Below are 21193 nucleotides of genomic sequence, written 5' to 3'. Positions count from 1 at the left end.
CAAGATTTGATTCATCTATGGCCAGCTTAAGTTTAAAGATAGGTAAACCCTATCTTTAGAAAAGTAATTAAACAACTAAAGCAGACAATTATAAAATACGACATACTGTATGTATATATAAAATGGTTTTAAAACATCAGAACCATGTATTTTTTTTTTGTGATTAAAGAATTGTAAAGTTACGCAACCCTATGCCTTGAGGCTTTTCTTATCTTCCTGTGAACCTATTAGATAATATCTGCTTGACCCGTTAAATCAGTACCTTCATTGTAATATAGTAACCAAAGAATGCATAGTATAAGCATTCAAAAAATATGATTGAAACTGAAACTAGAGAAAGAGCAAAATGTACTTATGGGTGAGGTCAAGATGAGTCATCGGTGAAGAAAAAGCAATAAATTAGTCTTCCTCAGTATCTGCATAAGATAGTGTATTTGACCTTGTTCATTTGACTCCATTGTAGTTAAAACAGTTCCTATCATTTTGTCTGAATTCTAAACATGGAATATCAGAAGATCTCCTATATAATGCTTCTGCGTCTGTTTTTTAGTAATTATCATAATGCTATGAACAAAGAGTGTAAGGGATGTCAACATATACAGTAAATATACAAGATATACTACTCAATTTAACCCAACTTATTCATTCAGCATAGAAAGGTGGAAATATACACACCATTTAATCAGAAGGCTTCATAATATATACAGTATGTCCAAAACAGCAAACATTGTCCATACAAAAAGATCATGGTTCTTGCCGTGGTCAAATGACTCTTTACAACCATGACTGATCCCTGGTTCAATTTGTAAAGAATGCTAAATGATATCTGAACCAAGAAAAAAATATAATATTGCAGCATACCAATAGAAATGTATCACCTTGATAATAAGGGCTGCATGTGATATCGTTACTCCTGTAGGAGATGTAGGAATTACTTGTCCAGGTCTTCCAAACTTCAGCCCCGCGGCCAGGCACACAACAGGCTCATTCACTCTTCTCCAAAAACGAGTCTAGGGGATGTTTTTCTTTTTTGGAGAACTTGAATAGGGATGAGGATAGAGGTCGAATACTCCAGGATAAGAACTATGTACACTGAGGACTTCATCTTCCTTTCTGCTTTAAGTAGTAGTAGAACCAGTAGAGCTCTTCAGGACACCAGCCGGTGTCCCGTTTAACAGACCTACAGCTGACTTTCAAGTCTTGCTACAGATTCTCAATTAGATTTAAGTATGGACTTTGACTAGGCCATTCTAACACATGAATATGCTTTGATCTAAACCATTCCATTGTAGCTCTGGCTGCACGTTTAGGGTCATTGTTTTGCTGGAAGGTGAACCTCCGCCCCAGCCTCAAGTCTTTTGCAGACTCTAATGCCCTGTACACACGAGCGGAATGTCCAACAGAAAAAGTCAGACGGAAGCTTTTCATCGTCTATTCTGATTGTGTGTAGGCCTCATCGGACTTCTTTTTTTGAAAATTCTGACGGACCTGGAAATGGAACATGTTCTAATTATTTCCGACGGAAACAATTCCTATTGGGAAAACCGATCGTCTGTATGCTGTTCCGACGGACCAAAAACGACGCATGCTGTGAAGTACGAGATGGAAGCTATTGGCTACTGGCTATTGAACTTCCTTTTTCTAGTCCCGTTGTAAGTGTTGTACGTCACCGCGTTCTGGACGGTCGGACTCTGGTCGGACTTTGGGTTGACCGTGTGTAGGCAACACCGCTTGAATGGAATTCCGTCGGAGAAACCTTCAGAGTATATTCCGACGGCAAAACCGGTCGTGTGTACACGGCATAACAGGTTTTCTTCTAATATTGCCCTGTATTTGGCTCCATCCATTTTCCCATCAACTTTGACCAGCTTCCCTGTCCCAGCTGAAGAAAAGCATCCCCACAACATGATGCTGCCGCCACCATGTTTTATGGTGGGGATGATGTGTTCATGGTGATGTCAGGGGCGGATCCAGAGTCTAGTCTCGGGAGGGGCACTGCCAGAAAATATATTTTTTTGGGGTACATCTATCGGGGAAATGGCTGGTGTTGGCGCTGCAATCATCACGGCACCATGGTTGTTATGGTGTCAGGATGATTGAAGCGCATTATTACTATTATTACATTGTTATAAAAAATTAAATAGTTTAACTCACCATAATGCAGAATCAGTGGGAGCCCCGAGTGTGTCACTTGCCACGTCACCTGTCACCAGATGCATATTGTCACTTGCCACTTCGCCTGCCACATGTTGCGGATTGTCACTTGCCACGTCGCCTGCCACATGTTGCGGATTGTCACTTACCACGTTGCGGATTGTCACTTGCCATGTCACTTGCCACGTCGCCTGCCACATGTTGCGGATTGTCACTTGCCACGTCACCTGTCACCAGATGCAGATTGTCACTTGCCACGTCGCCTGCCACATGTTGCAGATTGTTACTTGCCATGTCGCCTGTCACCAGATGCAGATTGTCACTTGCCACCTGCTAAGGTGGTCTCTTGTGTCCCAGAGACAGGCAGCAGAGAGATGATGTAATCTCTCTGCTGCCGCAGCTGCCTGCATGGTGGGGGGAACTGCAGGGATGCAGGGCAGGCGGTGAGAGATGATGTCATCTCTCTGCTCCCCCACCCGCCTGCTCCCTGATTGGCCAGCAGCCGCTCACAAACACATGTCAGTGGTGGCTCTGTCACCTATGGAGCCGCCTGGCGGCTCTTTTACTCACAGAGCCGCCCAGCGGCTCTTTTACTCACAGAGTAGCCCAGCGGCTCTCTCTCTCACGGAGCCGCCCGGCGGCTCTTTTACTCACGGAGCCGCCTGGCGGCTCTTTTACTCACGGAGCCGCCCAGCGGCTCTCTCTCTCACGGAGCTGCCCGGTGGCTCTTTTACTCACGGAGCCGCCCAGCGGCTCTCTCTCTCACGGAGCCGCCCGGTGGCTCTTTTACTCACGGAGCCGCCCAGCGGCTCTCTCTCTCACGGAGCCGCCCGGGGGCTCTCTCACAGTGACACTCAACTGCATTTCTCGGAGGGGGCAATTGCCCCATTGCCCCCCCCCCTGGATCCGCCCCTGGGTGATGTGTAGTGTTTTCCACCACACACAGCGTTTTGCTTTTAGGCCAAAAAGTTACATTTTGGTCTTATCTGACCCAACCCCCCTTTTTCCACATGTTTGCTGTGTCCCCCACATGGCTTCTAGCAAACTGCAAATGGGACTTCTTATGGCTTCTTTCAACAATGGCTTTCTTATTGCCACTCTTCTATAAAGGCCAGATTTGTGGAGTGCACGACTAATAGTTATTCTATGGACAGATTCTCCCAACTGAGCTGTGGATCTTTGCAACTCCTCCAGAGTTACCATGGACCCTTTTGCTGCTTCTCTGATTAATGCTCTCCTTGCCTGGTCTGACAGTTTAGGTAGACAGCAGGGCCATGTCTTGGTAAGTTTGTAGCTGTGCCATACTCTTTCCATTTTCAGATGGATTGAACAGTGCTCTGAGATGTTCAAAGCTTGGGATATATTTTTTTTTATAACTAAACCCTGCTTTAAACTTCCCCACAACTTCATCCCTGACCTGTCTGATGTGTTCCTTGGCCTTTATGATGCTGTTTGTTCACCAGGGTTCTCTAACAAACCTCTGAGGGCTTCACAGAACAGCTGTATTTATACTGAGATTAAAACTACATACAGCTGGACTCTATTTCCTAATTAGGTGACCTCTGAAGGCAATTGGTTCCATTAGATTTTAGTTAGGGGTATCAGAGTAAAGGGGGCTGAATACAAATGCACGCCAAACTTTTCAGATATTTGTAAAAAATGTTGAAAACCATTTATCATTTTCCTTCCACCTCACAATTATGTGCCAGTTTGTGTTGGTCTATCACATAAAATCCAATTAAAATTACATTTAAAGGGGCGGAGCTAGCAGCGGACATGTGAGCAGCTCTTTACAGGAGCTCCGGCCGGGATGCAACATTCTGCCTTAATCCTGAGTGTCAGAGACACGGATCCTGTAAGATACCGGCACCCCCTTACTCTCCGGACCCTACAGATCACCTGGGTATGGTTAAATATGGGCCGGCTTCTATGGAACCGGCCGCTGAGCATCTGTCCCGCTATGCCTGGGGAAGCCAAGATGGCGGCGCACACGAGGCGGTGGAACAAGGCCCCAGCAGCACACAGCGGAGCGGAGCTGACAAGACATCCTCACAGCCTGAGAAGGTAAGCCCGCTGCCATGCAGATCTCCGGGTAGAAAAAGAGGATTATCCCTGGATAGACTCCCCTGTGATGATATAGCCACAGAATCAGCAGTTAATGCGGAGGAACCCTCTTTAAAGCAAATTATGGAGGCCATTTACACATGCCAAACTACTTTGACGGAGCATATTGATGGGATGAGGGCAGAAATGTCCTTTTTGAAGCAGGATGTGCAGACCATTAGAGAAAGGGCCTCTGAAGCTGAGCAAAGAATCAGTGACATGGAGGATGTGGTGCGGCCTATGGAGGGTAAAGTACAATATCTACATAAAAAAATAAATGCGCACACAGATAAGCTGGGAGACATGGAAGACAGACAAAGGAGGAACAATGTCCGCTTTGTAGGTTTCCCTGAAAAAGCTGAGGGAACACAGCCGGAAGATCTTCTGGAACTTTGGCTTAAAGATAATATGGCTGACACTACTTTTTCCAGATTATTTGCTATAGAAAGGGCACACAGGCTTCCTTCCAAACCATCTCCTCCTGGAGCACATCCGCGCCCTATGATTGCACGCATATTACACTTCAGAGACCGTGAAAGCATACTCAGAGCAGCACGCACTGGAGGTGAATTGCAATATAATGGGAACCGTATATCCATCTATCCCGACTTTTCTGCGGCCACACAAAAACAGAGAGCTAGCTTCATTCATGTAAAAAAGAGACTCCAAGACTTACAACTTCCCTACAGCATGCTGTACCCGGCGAAACTAAGAGTAGTAGATGGGGGGAAAGTCTCGTTCTTTAATAACCCCACGGAGGCCTCGAGATGGCTGGATTCCAGAGGACGTCGCAGCCCAATCGAACACCGGTAACTGTGTAAGGAGATGATTCAAAATACACAAGATGATTATTGCAGGACTTCCTATGCTAGGATGAAGAGGTATCCATGTTTAGGATAATCTTTGGCACTACAATACCATGGCATAGTGTCCTGCCAGATGTAGCATACAAGGTATAACATCACTTACGTGAACTGTTCCTGATATCAGAGTGAGAAGAAACAAGAACTATTGGAGGGAAAGGAAGAGGAGAGAAGAGAGCACAGAGGTTTTGGCTCATATCCTGAGCAGTTATATATTTTTTTATTGATATAACTTTTTTTTTTCTCCTTTCCTCTATTCAATCATATCACCTCCCATTGCTACCAAATACGGAGATACCCCCTGGTTGGACTGTATCAGGATTTTTCTTTTTCCCCTTTTTTTTTTTTTTTTTTGCTGTTGTTTTTGGTCTCCTTTTCTATTTTTTTCCTCTTTCAAGGAAAGGAGAGAGGGGGCGGTAAGGAGAAGAGAGAAAGAAACATTTTTTTTTCTTTTGTTGTTGGTTGAATATAAGAGGACTTTGTTCTTCTCAGAGAACTGTGACCCCCTGAGGTCACTTTAATTCTTCTGCCTTTTTTTTGTTATGGGAGACAGGCACACAACAAGTTGGGTGTGTGTGCAGGGAGGGGGGAAGGGGTTCATGTTACTGTTTAACCTTGGTTTGTGCTGTGTGCTGCTGATGTGTTTTGTTCTCTCCTCACAGGGGATCTGTCCAATAGGAATGAGACTGACTAACAGTTATTCTTTGCTACCCTGCAACTGTTCCTTTATACATGTAAATGGAGGGTAAGATAAAGTTGCTGTCATGGAATGTGCGTGGTATGAACTCTAAGATTAAGAGATTTCTCATCTTTGACTTCATAAAACGCTACAAACCTCATATCATAATATTGCAGGAGACGCACTTGCAGGGATCTAAGGTTATGGCACTAAAAAAACAGAACGTGATGAGAGTTTTGCATGCTGAATACTCAACGTATTCTAGGGGTGTAGCTATTCTAGTCACCAAAAATGCAGCAGCGCAAATCTTGCAAGTCAAACTAGATCCGAATGCCAGATATGCTATCATGGTATGTCGAATGTATAATGTATTTATTACATTGGTATGTGTTTACATTCCACCCCCATTCTCCTTACCAATACTAGACAAAATTATTAAAGAAGCTATATTGATTGCTCAAGGCCCATTATTATTCTTAGGTGATTTTAATGCAGTGTCGGATGGAGCTCTGGACAGGCATGGGAATGTTTTCGGGTCCAGACATAATTTATCTTCCTGGTTGGAGAGTTATTCACTCACTGATGTTTGGAGAGAGAGGAATCCTGGAGTTAGGGAGTTCTCATGTCATTCTGAGACCCATAAGACAATCTCCAGAATAGACCTGGCGCTGTCATCTATAGATGGCCTTCCTTACATAACCGCTGTCAGATATCTCCCTAGAGCTATCTCAGACCATTCCCCTTTGGAGGTCACTCTAGATTTGAGGGCTCCACGGGGAAGGAGACAATGGCGGATGAATACAAAATGGCTACAGGAGGATTATGTTACAATAAAATGCAAGGAGAGTATTGGGCACTACTGGAAGGAGAATGGGAGGGAAACAACACTAGCTATTCAATGGGATGCCTTTAAGGCAACTATGAGAGGAGTTTTTGCATCGGAAACAAGAAGTTTCACCAAAGCACTTAACTCAGATATGAAAGATGCAGAAATTAATGCCTCGGAAGCTGAAAAAGAATATATTCTTGATTCATCTCCAGGTAGATATCGACTTTGGCAGGAAAAAACACGGCAGTATACCTTGCTATTAACTGAGCACACTGGAAAAACACAACTACGGCAGGCTAGATCATTTTTTGAGTTTGGTGTTAAAAGTGGACGCCTATTATCCTTTTTGGCAAGCCCGCTTTACGCACCAGTCTCAATAGGCAAGATTAAGAAACTAAATGGTGAGGTAGTTGAGGAGCCCCAAGAGATTCTAAACGCTTTTCTAAATTTTTACGAGAATCTCTACCAGACACAAACCCAGCACACTAATCAGGAACTGGAAAGGTATATTGACAATTTAATACTCCCATCTCTACCCCAGGAAGATAGAGAACTTTTGGAACAGCCGATATCCCTGGAGGAGATTGGTGGCGCAATCTCATCCTTCAGGCCGGGTAAATCACCTGGCTTGGATGGATTTCCAGCTGAGTGGTACCAGTTACATAAAGAGCAGATAGTGCCAACACTGCAAAAAGTCTTTATAGCTGCAGAAAAGGAAGGCATATTACCAGAATCTATGAAGGAAGCATTAATAATAGTGTTACCTAAACCAGGAAAGGATCTACAGGAATGTGAGTCATACAGGCCAATATCTTTGATAAACACCGACGTCAAGATACTGGCCAAGATTTTGGCCGGTAGGTTGAGGTCGGTGATCCTTAAACTAATTAATTCAGATCAAACTGGATTTATACCCGGGCGTTCCACTCAAATGAACCTACGTAGACTATATGTTGTTAACCTCCAGACGCCTCATGCTAATAAAGGAAAAATAGTTGTGGCATCTTTAGACACCAAAAAGGCGTTCGACTCTGTAGAGTGGAACTATTTATTTTTGCTTTTAGGTAAGCTGGGTTTTGGACCAAAATTTATTTCATGGATTAGACTTTTGTATAATGACCCCCGAGCAAGTATTAGAGTGAATGGCTCTATTTCTGCTCCTTTCAAGATCTATAGGGGAACGAGGCAGGGCTGCCCCCTGTCTCCTCTTCTGTTTGCTTTGGCCATAGAGCCACTGGCGGCTACACTTAGAACTAATGTCACGCTACAGGGGTTTTTGGTTGGAGATCTGGAAGAACGTGTGTCGTTATATGCTGACGACATGCTCCTATACTTGAGAGATCCAGAGCAGTCGTTGGCCACGGCAGTCTCGTTGATCCGGGAATTCGGGAATTTCTCTGGCTTCAGGATCAACTGGACCAAATCAGTCCTCTTTCCGCTAGACCCACAGCCGGACTTAACACTTCCAACCCAGTGCCCCCTGGCTATTGTAGAGAAGTTTAAATACCTGGGAGTAGTGGTCCAATTACCTGTAGACTCATTCATCGAAGACAATTTATGGCCTATAATCAGAGCATTTAGTGATAGAATACAGAAATGGAAGGACCTTCCACTTACACTCTATGGCAGGGCTAGCATATTTAAAATGATCTTCCTCCCGAAATTTTTGTACATCCTTTCTAACGCCCCAATATATATCCCAAAAAGAATTTTCAAACACATAAACTCCCTATTAACATCTTTTTTATGGGGCAATAAAGCAGCAAGAGTCTCTCTTGAGGTATTACAGTTACCTATTCACAGAGGTGGTCTGGCAATACCTGACCTAAGACTATACTATTTAGCATCCCAATTAGTATTTATTCATTGGAGAATGTTCCCACAATTAAATAATGCTGCAGTTGCAGTTGAAGCAGCAACGGTGACATATGAAACCTTACTGAACTTTTTTTTCAGGGGAGAAGTCCCCACCGAAGGGGGCAAAGAGATACTAAAATCTGCCAAAAAGGTATTGGAGATTTGTATGAAACATATAAAAGATAACCTCCTTCATTTATCCCCTAATGCGCCGTTGTGGTTCAACCCCAACCTGAAAGAATTCTTTAATTTATAAGACGGATTTAGATGGTCTAAATATGGGCTCACATACTTGCACCAATTGTATATCAATGGGGAACTGAAAACCTTCTCGCAGCTGCGAAGAGAACTGAATGTTCCGGAGACCTGGGAATACCAATTTACCAGATTGAGACATGCTGCTTATGTTCAATTTGAGGTTGGACCGGTGACACTGGAAAACTCTACGATAGAAAGACTACTGGCTACTCAAGATCACACTAAACGAATTTCTACATACTACAATACACTTCTGGCAAAGGAGAATCCTAGAGAAATTAAACTTAAAGGAAAATGGGTGGAGATCATACCAGAAATTACAGATGGTCAATGGGAAAATGTTCTGGCATCATACTTACCCACAGTTATATCTGCTAGAGACAAATTAATACAGCTACGGTACTTACATGAAATGTACTATACCCCTTTGAGACTCTATAAAATGGGAAAGAAGGCGGACCCTATTTGTCATAAATGCTTGAGGGAAGAGGGCTCTTTTATACATATGGTATGGGAATGTGACAGAGTTAGACCATTATGGTCTCAGGTGACTCAATTTATTGCTGATACTTTAGATATACCAAACATATGCAGCCCTCTGCTGGGCCTTTTAGGGATCATAGAAGATGAAGTTATGAGTAATAACATGAGAACACTACTAAGACTACTGTTTTACTATGTAAGGAAACTAATTGCACTTCATTGGGTCAGAAGAGACTATCTTACATTGAATGCCTGGAAAGGTTTGGTTAATGCCAATATCACCAGGTATAAAATGACATATGAGTCTAGAGGATCAAATAAAAAATTTAATAAAGTATGGGGAAGATGGATTAACTCTGAAAGCACGCTACAATCCACCCAGTAATTCCGTAGGATACTAGAGAATCAATGGATAATAATTAAAAGATCTAGTGGGGAGTTGAATCACGGCAGCACACGGCACAAAAAGTTTTGTTTGTTTTTTTACTTTTATGAGGGATAATTCCTTCTGGTTGCTTTTATTTGAATAGTGCACAGTTTTTGTTCTATAATATTGCTTGGACTAAGTTCAGTTAGTCTTGAGTTTCAAAGAAAACAGCCAATGATTTAACGAGTAATGACAAACGCAGCATAATACATATAATATTTCTTTATTTGTATGCAGGATCTGCTTCTGAACACATTCTGGACTGTAACATGTATATCTTTGTCTATTATATTTTGCTCATAAGATGTATAATTTTTTGGCAAATAAAAAAACTTAAAAAAAAAAAAAAAAAATTACATTTAAAAATAAATTTACGCTTTGTGGAAAATTTCAAGGGGTATGAAAACTTTTGAGAGGCAGTAGAAAAATAAAGACTCTCTGTACACAACACAATATTAGACATGTGCAGAACAGAAAAAAATGGGTTTCGGATAGATTCGTTATGTTACTAATTTAGTTTTGTTATGGACTTCGTTTAGTTTTGTTTTCGTTAAAATTAGTTTTAGTTTATTGATTTTCTAACGAATTCCAACTTTTCAGAACGATTAGAATTCGGACCGGTCGAAAAACGATCAACAGATTCAAATTCTGTGTGAATAACAGCTGGTTGTTAAGCAGGGGGCCGGGAAGCCAGCTGCCCACATCCTTAACAACCATGACTCATCTGTCAGTGGGCTTCCCCGCTGACAGATGAATGTAAAGAAAAGAATGCCGGCATTGCCCTGCAATAGAAAAACGTTAAAAAAAAAAAAACCCCCAAGAGACCCCCCCTACTTCAGGTCTGATATAGAGTTTAAGGGGAACCCCACGCCAAAATTAAAAAGCACCCCCCCAAAAATCCATAACAGACCATTATCCGGGCATGCATCCTGGTAGATCAGGAAAGGGGGGGGGCGAGCGATCGCCCCCTCCTCCTCCTGAACCATACCAGGCTACATGCCCTCACATGCCCATGTTGATGGTGACAAGGGTCTCATCTCCACAATCGGGCCCCAATATCTATATCCCCTCCACATATGAATGAATATCAGGTACATAGTACCCCTACCCATTCACAAAAAACTGTCAAAAGGTAATAAAAACAATTCCTTTATTAAAAAATAAAAAATTGTAGAATTCTATGTAAGTCCATTGTCAATCACGCCGCCTGCCAACCCGAAAAATCAAAAAAAAAAAATGCTCCGTCTGCTGGGACGGCCTCACGCCAAGTGCCTGCTCTGCTCTATTTTTTAATTTTTTAACAAAAGAATTGTCAAAAACTTGTCTTGTGTTTTTATTACTTCTTGACATTTTTTTGGTGAATGGGTACTATGCGGGTACTATACTAGGCATGTGGCCTAGTATGGTTAAGGAAGGGGGGGCGCTCGCTCATCCCCCCCCCCTTACTGACCTGTCTGGCTGCATGCCAGGATAAGGGTCTGGTATAGATTTTGGAGGGGACCCCACACCTTTTTTTAAAAAAATTGAAGGGGGGAGTTTTTGACAATTCCTTTATTAAAAAATAGTGTCCTTTGATGTAAATCCATCATCAATCACGCTGCCCGCCGACCTGAAAATGAAAAAAAAAAAATAAATAAATAAATAAATAAATAAACGCTCCACCTCCTGGGATGGCCTCCTGCCGAATGCCTGCTCTGCGCTTTGACATTCCTTATATAGGTAAGAGGCGGGGCCACCTGTCTACATCACCCGGTGGAACCGCTCCCTTCTGATGTCACGGACTGGTGCATACTTGGCCTGTGACATCAGAAGGGGCGGGGCCACCAAGTGATGGCAGGCAGCGTGATCGTCGATAGATTTAGAGTGAGGGACACTATTTTTTTATTTTTTAATAAAGGAATTGTTAAAAATTTGTCTGTTATTTTTATTACATTTTGACATTTTTTTGGTGAATGGGTAAGGGTACTATGTACCCGATAATCAGTCACATGGGGGGGGGGCGGCAGGGATCTAGGCGCCCCCTTGTTAAAGGGGGCTTCCATATTCCAATAAGCCCCCCGCCTGCAGACCCCCACAACCACCAGTCACGGTTGTGGGGATGATGCCCTTGTCCCCATCAACATGGGGACAAAGTGCTTTGGCCCCAAGCACCCACCTCCCTATTTTGAGGACATGTGGCCTGGTATGGTTCAGGAGGAGGGGTCGCTTGCTTGTCCCTCCCCCCTTTCCTGACCTGCCGGGCTGCATGCCCGGATATGGGTCTGGTATGGATTTTGGGGGGGACCCCATGCCATTGCTGTTGCCGGGCAATGCCAGCATTCTTTACTTTACATTCATCTTTCAGTGGGGAAGCCAGCTGACAGATGAGTCATGATTGTTAAGCTTCCTGGTCCCTTTCTTAAAGTGGAGTTCCACCCAAAAGTGGAACTTCCGCTTTAAGGACTCCTGACCCCCTGACATGCCACATTTGGCACGTAATTTTATTTTTTTGGGGGGGGTACCTGGTTTTGACAGGTACCCAGCTCCCACTTCCGCTCTTGCCGCCTAGCCGCCTCCAGCTGAAGTTCTCCTCTCCCCCTCCTTCCCTGCAATCTTCTGGGACACTTCACAGGTCCCAGAAGATTGCCCTGCCATTCAGGATGCGCAGTGCGCACCCAGCTGTGAAGCCGAAAGCTGTTACAGCCAGTTGCCCACACTAGTGGTGTCGGGGAGAGGCGGGGGATTGAACTGAGGCTTCGGGAGGGCGCATCGCTGGATCATGGGACAGGTGAGTGTGTGTTTATTAAAAGTCAGCAGCTACACTTTTTGTAGCTGCTGTCTTTTAATAAACACAGAAACGGCTGGAACGCCACTTTAGCAACCAGCTATTCTTCACACAGAATTTTAATCGGTTGATCGGTTTTTGACCGATCCAAATTCTAATCGTTCTGAAACGTTGGAATTCATAGAAAACAAATAAACTAAACAAATTTTAATGGATTTCAACTAAATTCATTACTATTCGTTTCTATTTTATTTGGGGATTCGGATACATCCAAATCTCAGAATACCTAAAAAATCTGTCCAAATTTGTAGTCATACCGAAATGTCTACAAAATATACACTTAAACATTTACAAGGCACCCCCTACCAAAAATGAGTGGAGAGGTCAGGTGCCAAAGTATTCCTAACTAACCCTGACGCCATCTATACAAATACATAGACAACACAACAGATGAAACGCTGTGGTCACTTTCAACAGTCTTCACCTAGAAGAAAACAGAGTTATGGCAAGTAAATAAAGACATTTCAGCTTACAGCACTGAAATGTCATTGCCTCAATGATGATATTTCAATTCGAACCATGTTGAGCAAAAAGAAAACGCGTTGTTCCTGGAGGAATCTTCCACAAAGACTTCCAGGATGTCTGCAAAAACATAACATCCTAACTAACCTTCTAACTATCTAACATAGAATAGCTGTAACACTTAGAGTCTTTTAGAAGAATCTGCTGGTTCAGACACCAAAGTCCCTGGCCCCATTAAAAAAAAAAAAAAAAAAAAAAAAAAAAAAAAAAAAAAAAGCTCACCAGGGAATCCTTCCCTGTTTGGAAGGAAAGGGAAGTCACTCAATGTACTGGGCAAAATCTCAGCCCTTTACAGAATACAAATCTTCTAAAGTGTCCATGCTGAACAGATCTTCGCAAAGTGTCCATGCTGAACAAGGGGTTTATCCCCTCCAGATTGTATTCCCGGATATCTTGATTGGGGAAGTCCTCATAACAGAAGTCTTTTCTCCTAAGCACTCACATGGATCCCCTTAAACGCCCTTTCATATTTTGCAAGGATATGAAGGAAAGGGAGAGGGTTTTTTCCTAGGGATTAGGGGGGATTGCCCCCTGAAACAGAAGTGTTCTTTGTTCTCTGGTTCATCAATAGAAGTCTGAATGTGGGACCCTGGGGGTAGGTACGTACTAATTCATGCAATTATTGATACGGTTGAGATGGTACTGGTGGGCATTTACTTACCACCCCCGGCTGACATATCCCTAATCCATAACCTTATTCCCCTTCTAGCTCAATATCTCACGGATAATGTCCTTCTGGCAGGGGATTTCAATATAGCGCCGGATCCGTCCCGCGATAGACTCACCCCCGACCCAGCCACGGACTCTTCCTTATCCAGATGGGCAGGTATCTTTGGGTTTGAGAACGTGTGGAGATGGAAATACCCTAATGAACGCTCATACACATGCTGCTCCCTTTCACACAATACGCTCTCCCACATTGATCTCATCTATGCCAGTGGCAATTTTTTGCCTAAGATTAGAGAGATCAAGATCCTCCCCAGAGGAATATCGGATCATTCGCCAATGTTCTGTGTTATACAGGCGACAACACCCCCTGCTGACAGAATATGGCGTCTATCTAGATTTTGGATAAAACACCCGACTATAGAGTTTGAGATGGCCTTGATTAGACAATACTGGTTGATAAATGCTGACTCAACTTCACCGGGGAATGACTGGGATGCATTTAAGGCCTATATCAGAGGATGCTATATGTCTTCTATAGCTACGGAACGTAAAAATAACCAGATTACACTTGAGGAGGCAGAGGCCAAGGCTCAGACTCTGGAATCTGACTTTGCCCTCACGGCTAACCCCATCACAGGACAGGACATGAAAGCAGCATACAGGGAGGTTCTGCTTCTTAGAGTGGCCAAAGTCAATAAAAGACAGTTAGTTCAATCACAAAAAATATTTGAACAGGGGGAGAAGACGGGAGACTGTTAGCCTGGCTTGCCAAAGAACAATCCATGACCCCCACTATAGCGAGAATTGCGGCGACTGACGGAACAATAAAGACAGACCCAGCAGATATAAACACATGCTTTATGGAATTCTACTCCAATCTGTACTCATCAAGAGCAGGATACTTTGAAGAAGAGCTATCTGGGTTCTTAGATGAAGTGGAATTCCCTACTCTGACCACGGAGGACAGACAATCACTGGATAGCCCAATCACAATAGAAGAGGTCCAATTAGCCTTGGGCTCTCTACAACCGGGTAAGACTCCTGGGGCGGATGGATTCCCTCCTGAGTTCTATTAGCAATATACTGAGGAAATGGCTCCAAGAATACACAATATGTTGGTTAAGACGCTAAGGGAGGGAACCCTCCCCCCTTCTATGGCACAAGCGATAATAGTCGTAGTGCCCAAATCAGGGAAAGATCCCCAACTGTGTTCATCCTATAGGCCCATCTCCCTGTTGAATTCTGACGCAAAAATCTTAACTAAAATACTTGCCAGATGTCTTAATGAGGTAATACTGTCATTAGTGCATGAAGATCAATTGGGGTTCATGCCGGGCAAGGGCACAGACATTAACCTCCGGAGACTGTATGCGGTCTTGGCCTCGGGGATTGGAGACGTTGACCAAGCGGTAGTGGCCTCCCTGGATGCAGAAAAAGCTTTTGATTCTGTGGAATGGAAATATCTATGGGAGGTCCTCCGCAGATTCGGATTTGGTCCCGTCTTCATCTCCTGGGTTGAGGCAGTGTACAGATCCCCGACGGCCAGGGTACGAACTGGAGCGGTCCTCTCTCAGTCTTTTCCCCTTCGTAGGGGAACGAGACAAGGATGCCCGTTATCCCCGGGGCTCTTTGCGCTGGCGATAGAGCCCATGGCTATCCTTATCAGGTCCACCCCACAAATACAGGGTATTACTATAGGCCCAATACAGGAAAAGGTGTCATTGTACGCGGATGACACCTTGTTATATCTTAAAGACGACGGACAATCACTGACACAAGCACTTCAGGTTATAGATAGGTGTGGGCGGTACTCAGGAATACGTATTAACTGGGGAAAATCAGTATTGTTCCCATTGCACTCTGGGGTTGCTCCTTTGCATTTGGATGCACAACTTCGCCGGGTATCACAGTTCAGATACCTTGGCGTAGAGATACATAGAGACCTTCTGCAGTTCATTGGTCTGAATCTGACCCCGGTGTTGTCTCGAGTGACCCACCAATTCTCGTCATGGAAAACTCTTCCCCTTAGTCCAGTGGGCCGCGTAAATTTAGTTAAGATGTCCATCCTGCCCAAATTCACCTATTTATTCAGAAACTCCTGTACCCATACCTCTCTCCTTCTTTACCAAGTTGGACAGTTTGGTCATCTCCTTCGTATGGAATGGAAAGGCCCCTAGAATCGCAAAAACAACATTACAACTACCGGTTACGATGGGTGGCCTAGCACTCCCATGTTTCCTAAAATACTATTGGGCAGCAGTCCTGGTGACATTAAAGTGGTGGCTCGCGGAGGAGCCCTCTAATCCAGCATCCGATGTGGAGGCCGCGTTACTTGGTTCCTACTCGGAACTACGAAATCTCATACATAGAGGGCCCCGCTCCAATCCCAAAATATCTGTGCCCATGAAAACGACCATTAAGGTGTGGGATACGGTGAACGCGAAACTGGGGACACAAAATGCGTGGTCCCCTGTGACACCACTTTGGGGTAACCCGCGGTTGAGTCATTTTCGATCGATCCCAGATCCTGTCATATGGGCTAGATACGGAATAGTTGCCCTTGGTGATATTGTATCGCAGGGACAGCTAATAACGTTCGATGATCTGAAAAGTAGAAAAGGCCTCCCGAACCGGATGTTTTTTAGATTTCTACAGTTGAGACATGCATTTCGCTCCCAGTTTCCCAACCCGATAACTCTACAGATGTCAGATTTGGAAACTGAACTTCGTGCACCTGAAGGCACTAAACTACTCTCGCTTATTTATAATAAACTTGCCCTTCTGGACACGTCTAGAGTCTCGCAATTGCTAACAACCTGGCAGCATGACATACCTGACTTGACCGAAGATGACTGGGAGGAGGGGGTGCAGCAATACCTAACACTGACCATCTCCTCTAAAGATAGATTTAGCCAATTAAAATTTCTACACCGGCCTATTACTCCCCATCGCGGCTCGCAAAAATTTATACAGATAGAACAGCCACCTGTCCCAGATGTGGCTCAGACGATGCAGATTTTTATCATACTGTGTGGTCATGTCCACGGATAGTGGTTTTTTGGAAGTTAGTCCTGGACGATATCAACTCGATGGGCAGAATCAGGGTCCCCTACAGTCCTCTTCCCCTCCTGCTAGGCATGTGTGGCTCTCTGGAGGCCCCCAGAAGGAAAAAATTATTTGTTTTTTACACTGCGATGTATGCCAGAAAGGCGATTCTCCTTAACTGGAATCAGCCTCAACCACCTACTAAACAACTATGGCTCTCTCTCATCAATGCAGCCCTGCCCCTCTATAAATTAACATATATGGGAAGGAACTGCCCAAAAAAGTTTGATAGAGTATGGGCGGATTGGGTGGAGGCCAAACACCTGACTATTCCATAGATAAACTTAGTACTATAGCTTACGCTTTTAGCTGTCCAATTATCCCCGACTTAGGTAATTCTGCCCCGGACAAGGCTTCCCCAATACACGGTTAACGTATAGCTAAGCTTGGGGGACCCCTGCTGGGCCTCCCTGCTGGGCCTCCCTACCCGGGCCTTCCCCAAACCCCCCAAACCCCCCAACCCCCCCCCCCTCCCCCCTCACGTGGACTTCTACAGTGACTTGGGTTAGAAGTTTTATAACTCTACTTTTGCCCTTAGCTATACGGTTGTACTATATTTTCTGCACTGTACCTACTGTCTTGATTTGATATCGACAATCATTGTACAATATCTGTCTTGAGCTAATGTAACTTGATCTGTGTTTAGTTTGTTTGTGATAAATAAATAAACTTTATGTTAAAAAAAAAAAAAGAAGTCTGAATGTGAGATCTGGACCATTTTACTATCCAGTCCCTAGATATTACTGGAACACCCCTGGTCCCGGCATCCAGCCTTGGTGATGACTACTTTGTTCATGCAACCAGACCTCCCCAGGCTCCAATTCTTCTTGATGGACTGAATTTTTGCCACAGGAGAGGGCGAGTTCTGTTCATGTACGTGTCCAAACAGTTCAAAATCTCTTCTTCACATCAAGAGTCCCTTTTTGCCTCAACCTCCTCCAGGACTTTCCGTGGGACATATGGAAAGTCACACCCATACTTCAGAGCTACTGGCTTTTGGACTATGCTCTGGAAACTGGAAAACTGAGGCAACTTATCCCAGTCTCCTCTTCCTGGTGGAACATACTGGCTTTTTGCCTTTTTGATCATGTGACTGAAGGCTTCTTTTTGCGCCTGAGACGGGCCGCAGTACGGGGTGGGGATGGGTCTGACCTACTTTCTGTGTACATAGTTACATAGTAGGTGAGGTTGAAAAAAGACACAATTCCATCAAGTCCATGTGTGTGATTATATGTCAGTATTACATTGCATATCCCTGTATGTTGCGGTCGTTCAGGTGCTTATCTAATATAGTTTCTTGAAACTATCAATGCCCCCCCCCGCTGAGACCAGCGCTTGTGGAAGGGAATTCCACATCCTTGCCACTCTTACAGTAAAGAACCCTCTACGTAGTTTAAGGTCAAACCTCTTTTCTTCTAATTTTAATGAGCGGCCACGAGTCTTGTTAAACTCCCTTCTGCGAAAAAGTTTTATCCTTATTGTGGGGTCATCAGTATGGTATTTGTATATTGAGATCATATCCCCTCTCAAGCGTCTCTTCGCCAGAGAGAATAAGGTCAGTGCTTGCAACCTTTCCTCATAACTAATATCCTCCAGACCGTTTATTAGCTTTGTTTCCCATTAGCTGTGTAGGCCTTGCTAAACCCAAGTACCTCAGCTGGGCAATCTGCTTCCTCTCATTTTCCTCTGGTTCTGATGCCCAGGGCCCTATTCCTCCTCTGCCTCACAGTCCCAGTCTGTGCTGGCCACTGACCCCCAGTCTGCTATCCCCTCTTTAATGGACCTGTAGATGCACTGAAACCTGGGTGACCCCCACATCAATAATCCCCGGCACCTCCACACCTGAGGAGCTTGCAGACTCTAGCCTCTGGATTTGGTGGTTCTCCTCGATTCTCATCACAGCCATCTGATTGATTGTGGTGGTGTCTGCTGTCAGACGCTGCTGCTGCCCAACTTTGGCTAGCTGGGTGTCTTGAAGAGTGGAGATACAGGTCTCCCTGGTTTGGCAGAATGTTGTTTGGGTGTAGACCACTGGTCCCTTCAGAGCCTGCCTCTCTGGGATAGGCTGGGGCTGTATCAATATTCATGCTGCCATCTGCATAGCTTCACACCTACTATCCAAAAACCTCTCAAGTCTCCTGGATACAGGGGAAGCTATAGACCAGAATGGCAGCAGCTCAACACACTGAGCAGAACTAACTAGCAGAGTAAAGCTTCACTGGATACAGCAAGCAGTATATGCTTTTTCCTACCAGATAATTGCAAAATTGCATTAACTAAAATAACAAACTCAATCTAAAAGCTATCTAACTTTCCTAGCACCTACCCAAGGCCCCTTTCACACTGGGGCAGTTTGCAGGCGTTATTGCGCTAAAAATACCGCCTGCAAACCGCCCCAAAACAGCCTCTGCTGTTTGTTCAGTGTGAAAGCCCAAGGGCTTTCACACTGAAGCGGTGCGCTGGCAGGAGAAGAAAAAATCTCCTGTCAGCCGCATCTTTGGAGCGGTGGAGCGGTGTATTCACCGCTCCTACCCATTGAAATCAATGGGACAGCGCGGCTATACCGCGGCTATAGCCGCGCTATACGAGTGGTTTTAACCCTTTTTCGGCCGCCAGCGGGGGGGTTAAAACTGCACCGCTAGCGGCCGAATACTGCGGTAAAACAGCGCTAAAAATAGCGCTGTTTTACCGCCGACGCCCCCTACCGTCCCAGTGTGAAAGGGGCCTAAGAGGGTGTTATACACACACAATACAAAGTTGATTTATAACTTGCATATACTATATACTGTATACTGTATGTGTATTCAAGAAGTTCTTTTTGAAGATTGTTACTCCACGAAGAAGAACATAGCATCTTATGCAGTCATAATAAGGTGTATTAATAAATATAATTGTGGGATTTCTGTTGGCCCCTTTAAAAAAATTTTGCTTGTCAATAATCATATCTTACTATATTCCAAAGCGACTGGCACATAGATATTATCAAAACAATCAGCATACACTAAAACATCTTCATGTATTTGTTTTTTCTAAAAAAAAAAAAAACACACCACACACCACACATTAAATGGCACCTGTATGTTATACCTAAACAATTTTCTATGCAGTATTTCAATCATTGAGAAATATTCAACAACCTCCTTGCTACAAATGTAAAGCTCATATCTGGAAAGAGTTTAAAAATGTATATTCAGTCTTACATAAGCTTATAGTACAACTAAAGGCAAAACTTTTTTAAATTTTTGGATAGAGTGGAGATGCAGGTTTTTATTGCTCCCTGTGCCCCTGTTAGAGGGATTCACTCTCTCTATTATTCCTGTTTTCCATTATCACCAAAAGTGCAAGTAAGAAAATCACACATTTTGTGTTGTACCTAGAACAGGAACAGTGGGGATATCTTCCAATGGCGACACTAGTTCAGGTGACCCTGGTGAGAACCAGGGATTCCCTCACTTTATAGGAATTCTCTCTTACTTCATGTTTTGGCTAAGAGAGAGGAAGTGAAGGGAAATATCCCCAGTGGAACACAGATGGCAAAAACAACCCTTGCTTACTCTATCCAAAATGGAATAAAATGTTTTCTACTTTAACTGTGTCTCTTAAAAAGACTTCCTAGCTAAAGCCATGTAAAAGCATTGACATTAACTACATATGATTTTTTTTTGTGCCAAATAACAGTGGCTTGTATTTTTTATTTTTCAGTACATCTTTTATGCCTTGGCAAAAAACAGTTTAGGAGCTCATGTGGCTAGACCCCTGCAAATTGTGGTAAATGTTGCTGACGTCAATGACAACCCGCCAGTGTGTCCATCAGAAATTACTACATTTGAAGTGCAGGAAAATGAAGGCGCTGGTACGTTCTAAAAATTTCAAATAAATTGTTCTTCCTTTAGAATCTTTAGTTTAATTGGACCAACCTATCAGAATAAATGTCAGTTTTCTGGTATCTAATAAAAAGGCCCTTGTGAGTTAATACCTATGCTTACAAATATTTATTTTATTTTTGCCTGATTTGTGCAAATATGGACTTCTGTGATTAAATACCGAAACAGAGCTAATGGAGTACAGGCAGAGGGGGCAAAGCAAGTATCCAGCACAGCACAATCCTACGAATCTTTTTCTTTATTGTAAGAGCATTAAAAAGCAATCCTCTAACAAGTTTCTGCCTCAAAGGGCCTTCATCATAACTACATTGCACAGGACACAGACCTTAATTTAAAAGCCACCACCTGCTATGGGTGGAAACAATCCTGATTGCTCACATACTGTAAGTATGCTTAAACAATGGTAAGCTATTATTCACTAATTGTTTTCAAAAATCAAGAGGGGCAGACTTTTTCCAGTGCATCATGATTGCCTTTCTAGCATAGGGGAGAAGCAAACTAACCTGGGTGTCTACCGTGGGGATTACATTTTCCAT

The 21193-nt window shown here is 43.8% G+C and overlaps 1 protein-coding gene across 1 annotated transcript in view; it reads left to right on the top strand.

Moving 5' to 3' along the window:
• Positions 1 to 21193, top strand: part of CDH17 (cadherin 17) — a 236317-nt gene that overhangs the window by 141685 nt on the left and 73439 nt on the right. Inside the window, exon 9 of the mRNA XM_073631971.1 lies at positions 20476 to 20626. Within this exon, the coding sequence (XP_073488072.1) occupies positions 20476 to 20626 (151 nt within the window). The remainder of the gene's footprint in view (positions 1 to 20475; positions 20627 to 21193) is intronic.

The sequence above is a fragment of the Aquarana catesbeiana genome, linkage group LG05 (genome assembly GCF_042186555.1).
Source record: "Aquarana catesbeiana isolate 2022-GZ linkage group LG05, ASM4218655v1, whole genome shotgun sequence".
Lineage (NCBI taxonomy): Eukaryota > Metazoa > Chordata > Amphibia > Anura > Ranidae > Aquarana > Aquarana catesbeiana.
Note: the sequence above shows the minus strand (reverse complement) of the source record. Positions and strands in the feature narration are given on the sequence as shown.